This window comes from Morone saxatilis, unplaced genomic scaffold (assembly GCF_004916995.1).
Source record: "Morone saxatilis isolate NCDOM2014 unplaced genomic scaffold, NCSU_SB_2.0 Contig18, whole genome shotgun sequence".
Lineage (NCBI taxonomy): Eukaryota > Metazoa > Chordata > Actinopteri > Moronidae > Morone > Morone saxatilis.
The window spans coordinates 6544453-6550696 of NW_023339740.1; the positions used below are offsets into that span (position 1 = coordinate 6544453).

Sequence of the window (6244 nt, forward strand, 5' to 3'; positions counted from 1 at the left end):
TTTATAGTTTCAACTGCAGTGTGTTTCAGAAAGCATCTTTCGGAGTACCGTTGCATCATATTTGTGCAAAATCCACATAGAAAAGCTCCATTTTCATTCCAGCTCAAACGTTCACCATCAGCCAACATATCTGTAATCAGTGAATTCTGCCCCACTTTAAAAAAAAAAAAAAAAAAGTCTCAAAAATCCCATACTGGTTGGGCTCTTGAGCTATGTGATATTTACTGTGCACACTTAGTCATTTTCACAATCCTACAGATTGGGTGACATTTCTGGATCAACACTTACGTTTCACAGGTTGAGGAGGCGGCACGTCCGCTGCAGGCTGAGGGCTTTCTGATTGGACGTTTGGCTTCTGCTCCACATCTCCATTGGGTTCTGTGGTTGTCATAGTGACAGACACCTGCTCTGTCTGTGCTGACGTCTGAGCGGGCAACTCTGTGTATGGCTTAGGTGATTCTGTATATGGCTTTGTTTCACTCTGTTCTAATTCCACCTCTTCCTTCTTTACCTCTCCATTAACATGGCATCTTTCCTCGTTTTGCTCATTGTCTTCTTCCACCTTCACCCCATTTGTGAGTCCTGTCCCCTTTTCTGCATCCCTGGGCTTCTTGTGGTCTGCTTGCTCTGATATTTCCTCTTCCTGTTTGATAGTGGGCGCAGCCTCTACCTCACCATTTGTTTTCTTGTTTTTCTCGTCAACCATCGCCTCTTCCCGCTCCTCGTCTTCGCTGTTGCTGTCGTCCTCCTGGTCAGACGTGCTACGCCTGGCTCGCTTGTTCTTGGGACCTCCGTTCTCCTGAGGCTTCCTGTCTTTGCGGTTTGAGACCCTCCTAACCATGTTCCTTTCAGATGACCGAGACTTCCCTCCACCAACACCACCTCTCTATTTGTCAGCAGGACAAAGAAAGTTTAAGGAAACAAGTGCAGAAAAAGGCGCTTGTACAGTAAACATGCATAGATACAGATTATGGATAGGCAGGATCAAAACAATGACATGTACCTCTTTAATAAAAGGCTTCACGTGTATTCCCTTCACTGTCTGGATAACGCCATCATAGAACTTCACAGTGTAGGATGCTGAGAGGGATAAAAGAGAAATGTTGCAAACCATGTTATACAATAACACAAGCTGTTAGCCAGACAGCTGATTACAGACTAGATTTGAAGTATCTGATGGTTCTTATTCCCATATTAAGAGTTGTGTAATTGTGCAACAGAGAGCTTGGTCTTCATAGTTTCTCTTTGCTATGCTAGACAAAGCAATGTTGCTATTATTGAATGCCACGCAATACCACACAATACCACAGTTTCCTTTAAAAAGCAAAACTGACAGTTAAACATTTTAAACTGATGCATATTGCACATCTTGCACTGAAACCACAAAACTTAAACAGAAGAAAATCCCTTTCTGAAAAATGATGCGCATTCAACCCATTATAATCATTAACTCCAAATACAGTGGACCAATACATTTAAACATATTAAGACAATTGTACTCAAAGTATACAAATGCAAAATAGATACCCACCATCTTTATTGACTGAAATGACCTTAGCGGGGTAGAAACGGCAGTCGGACCAGCTGGCAAGGACCTTATCGTTCACATGAAAGCCCTGTAGGAAGGACAGAGACATTTGAAGTCGGGCTTATTGTAGATACGTTCTCAGAATCTCGTGGGAGGAACAGCTAACTGCTAACAAAACCAACATTCTTGTTACATCTTTATTAAAATTACTTTTACCCACAAGCAAATGCAGCAGATACCCATTGAGCTCATGCAAATAAAACCCTTGTATCACGTTTCAGCTAGAAAGCCAGATGCTGCTCTGTGCAGAAACACTGTAGAACAAAGGCTGGAGGAACACAAGATAACTCCGGAGCAGGGATGTCCTTCCAATTGCTCTATGCAACGCAGGACAAAGCGAACATGAACAATGTTCTTAACTTACAGGTATAGGAGCGTCGTCCTGCAGGCCCTGTCGCCTCAGCTGAACCCTCTCCACAGGCCTAAGGTAGGGACTGGTCCAGTCAAACCACTCGTCGTAGCGGTGGCTCCACTGGCGGTAATGGATTAGTACTTTTTCACCTTCGTAGTCAATCTTCTCTATGTTGGCAGCATACCTACACGACAAAAGAAATTCAATAATGAGTGATTAGGAAGGGAGAGGTTTATGTTCCTTGTCCTTTGTCTCAACATAACACAAAGATGGTGGCAAGTCAGAAATTAAATCAATCTTGAAAATGTCAAACACGAAGAACCACAATGAATCATGACGCACTGCTTAATTTAACAGGATGCTGTGCTCAGGGCAGTGCTGGGCTACTTTAGTGTGATTACCTTGGATTACAAATTCAGTACCACATTAATGCAACCGCCCCCAGTACATACAGATATTTCTCCTTTAGCCAGACACCGAATAGGAGAACCAATATCAAATTTGTTTTTAATGTGTGTGTCTGTCAAAGGGTGTGACTAGGAGAGGTAACATAATAGGTAATGCAGTTAACAATACAGGAAGTGCATTTCTTTTTCAGTGAGGAATACATGGGAGCAGTTACTATGTAAAAAAGGTCTCCCATCCCAACCATTCAAATGATTAATATTAGACATTCAGATTCATTTTACTGTCCTGCATTATCAATCTAGATCAAAGGCAGCTTGAAAGCACACAACCATCAGCTGTTTACTGGCAAAAGGAGCAATGAGTGGCTTTCTCAATCTGTGAATGGTTCATCGACTTAAAGAACAGCTAACCAACCCAGGCCCAGAAAGGAGAGAATGAACATTTATGAGAGAGAATGAAGGAAGTGAACAGTAACAGGGATGAGAGGAGTGAGCGAGGCCATGACTCACCAGTTTTTGAGGCTGTCTCTGGCCTCGAGCTGAGCTCCCACCTCAAATGATATCCCTCTTCTGGTAGGGGGCGTCTTACTCATACTGCCCACATCAAGGCTCCCTTCCTGTATGTACACACGCGCACACACACACACATTAACCAAAACACATACCAATCAAAACTACACCCATATGACCTTGGGTATACTACTAACAAACACATTGTGTCTAGTCAAGACAACTGCGACTGTCAAGGACTTTACAGACAATCTTGCAGTCTGCCAAGTCTCTCTCAGGTCATCACTAACAATTATTATACCACAAGACTGAGCACCTGAGTAGCAATTTTGGTGTTCAAGGCAAGTATGCCACTCCCATGGAATATACCATTGCCACTAGAACAATAATTCAGTCCAGGCTGGGGAGAGATATCACTCGTGTTAACACACACAAGCTACAGATTACACACGTTGTATTGTAGTACAACACAGTGTAAAGCAAAGGGAAAACGTATATTACGGTGAGCCATGCCCCTCAAATGGTGGTGAAATGTGTAACTAATACCAGATGTTCAGTGATCACTAGTTGAGACAACAGAGGTGTCTAAGAATGACTTCACACAGACTCCTCCCAGGATCTTTATACAAAACGAGCAGCATTCAATCTCAGTATTATATTAAGCAACCAAAAAAGGCACGATGAGAACAAGATAACGGGTCCATAGCTTTCACTTCCTACTGGAAGCACCCACCACTACAGTAGGCAAGCAATTATGCAATCATGCACCAAGCCAATACTCGACACATTAAAAACTGAAGATTCTTAAACTGGGTCCTTGTCTATGCGGTTTCATCAAATACAGGCCAGTACTGTGCCGCTGCCGTCCAATCGCTCGGTGGAGGACGATAATCTTTGTCTTACATGGAAAAATCCAATTCCCTCCCGATAACAGCGCCTCTTTTGTCGAGCATGCACAATACAGAGGACTGACGGAGACATCGGCGCCCTTAACTGGAAGCTAAACGATATACATTATATATACACACACACACACATCAAAACGTCTTACTTTGGTCCAGGTTATAGCTGGCTCGGTTCATCATAGCGGAGACAGTCTGGAGTTACTGGCTCAGCGCAACCTACAGACCGGATATCTTCACACTAGTCGGCCCACGTGTTTTCTGATCAGCCGATCTCACGTATCGACACAATAGGAGACAATGGCAAACATCCTTATGGTTATTCGTCGGATGCAGGCTGATCCCCGACGCGATATTAGAGCGGAAAACACTATACTAGTCAGGAAAATGCAGTATTTAACATGAAGAAATGTATTTTGATGGCGTGCACAGACAGAGCCAGACGGACGACAGCGACACGGGCAGGGCGCAGAGAGAGGGTTGGTGATGGCACAGTCAGAGTCTGGAAACGGACTGTGATTCAGTTTTAAAAGAGATAATGTTACGAGAGATATATTTAGCAATAATTTAATCGTATGTTGTTATTTACTCTAATAATCTAAGAGGAATAACGCATCCCACGCCCTTTTAATTGTACATGCGCACAATCGGTGCATAAAAGACAACGAGAAGCCGTCGCCTCCTCTTCCTCCTCTTCCTCCAGGTAGCCTTTGTTGACCACTACTTCCACTACCAGTGACACTTTATTGTCCGGCGTTTTATAACGTGTGTGCGTAGCGCGAGATATAACAGCATATGCGTCGGCGCTTCGGGCTAATGTGATTGGTTGAGAGGGGCTGCGGTGGGCGGGGCGCTCGCCTCTGATTGGCCGCTCAGCTGTCAGTCACAGCGCTACTCGGGGCCTCGCGCTGGGCCTACTTCTTGTTGGGAATGAGCAGCGTGGAAATGTACAGCATTAAACTTCCCAAAGTGACCCACCACGGAAACATTTGAGCTTTATCACCAAGTGATAAAGCGCACGGAGGACAAGAGACACACCAGTAATCAACACAATTAGACCAACTCAATGTACAAACATTACATTTTATTAGCTACTTCGTCACGTTTGTTTTGAACTCGAGAAGCCGACATGCGGCAGCACACCGTCTGCGCTGCTGCATCCACCAAACGGGCCTCGCTCCCGCTGTTATCAGGGATTATTAACGCTGAAGCAAAGGGGAGATAGGAGTTAGGTTTCCTACCTGTTCTCCAGTCGCTCTTTGTCCGGTTGGGTGTAACGTTAAAATGTGCAGTGAATCTTTTAAGGTGCAGGTACCACCTCCTCTGCCTGCCTGGCCCTAAACACGCAGTTGAATTTCTCCCCGCTGCATTCACTACCGGCGCGAGGAGTGTGGCGCCATGCGCACATTTAAAGGGGTGGTCGGGTTGGCTGCTGCCACCTCTACAATCTGATTGGTTACCGTGGATGTCACTTTAACTATCCTGCCATGCCATTGGCTCTCCTCTCGCGGTGGGGCGGGTGTTTACCCAGCAGGTTTGTCTCCACCGACTGCGTCTGGCAGTGTGTCTGCGCCGCTTTGTCTTTAAGGGCAGAGGTGTTTTTGTTATCGGCTGAACAGAAATGTAACAAAACTTCACTCTGGACAACAACAGTAACACGTGCAAGCACCGGGAGGTAACAGTGCGGTTCACAGCCTGTAAACTGTATCCCGTTATAGAGATGTTTGTCCAGTCCACTAATCCTGATACAGCCTCATAATGGAGAGTATTTTTAAGTAAGTTAATTGAATTCTTCTTTAAAGCCATGACAGAGGGGGCTGCTCGGATTGACCCTCCCTTTCCCTTCCCATTTACTGTGATCCTCCTTTCACAGTCTGTACATTCAGGATTACAATACAGGTGCTGCTGACATGTAACTCGTATACTCCAGATAAGAGACATTTACAAATACTATATACTATAATAATACAGGATCTGCACTTGTTTATCAGGTGTCTGTTACTTCCATATATAAGTGTTGCTTGTACTACTCTTCACATTGTACTGCTCTCACATCTAAACCTGTTTTTTCTTCTTTATCCCAAAACATTCAGACCACCTTTATTATCAGTATATGCTATAATGTACGGGATACTGTATAATTCAGATCTCAGGGATTGCATAAGGTAGTTTGCTTAGAGTATTTGACTAGCGTTCTGAAAATAAGCTCAGAAAAGGCTCCTGTTTATTTGTAATGTTAACCTACTTGATAATAAAGGTAGGGACTGAACAATTATGTGCATGTAGCCTATTATTGGTAGAAGATTAAGTATCAAGTATTCCAGTAACGTCATTTATTACCTAAATTGCTAAATTCTGTTGCTCAATGTCCTGTTTATATATTCTCATAAACATGAACATTTGTAAGCAAAAGCACTTTAAATATATTTTAACACATGGTACCAACTAATATTCTGACCAGTTATAGACATATATATATATATAT

At 43.6% G+C, this 6244-nt stretch overlaps 1 protein-coding gene across 2 annotated transcripts in view; it reads right to left on the reverse strand.

Annotated features, from left to right (window-relative positions):
- phf20a (PHD finger protein 20, a) overlaps window positions 1-5161 on the reverse strand; it is a 13376-nt gene extending 8215 nt beyond the window's left edge. For both annotated transcript variants that reach the window (XM_035662523.1, XM_035662522.1), the window contains exons 1-6: window positions 5001-5161; window positions 2858-2964; window positions 1953-2124; window positions 1532-1616; window positions 1004-1080; window positions 289-886 (exon numbers count right to left, since the gene is read on the reverse strand). In XM_035662523.1, coding sequence (XP_035518416.1) covers window positions 289-886; window positions 1004-1080; window positions 1532-1616; window positions 1953-2124; window positions 2858-2940 — 1015 coding nt within the window. In that variant the 5' untranslated portion in view covers window positions 2941-2964; window positions 5001-5161. The remainder of the gene's footprint in view (window positions 1-288; window positions 887-1003; window positions 1081-1531; window positions 1617-1952; window positions 2125-2857; window positions 2965-5000) is intronic.
- Between the last annotated feature and the right edge of the window lie 1083 nt (window positions 5162-6244).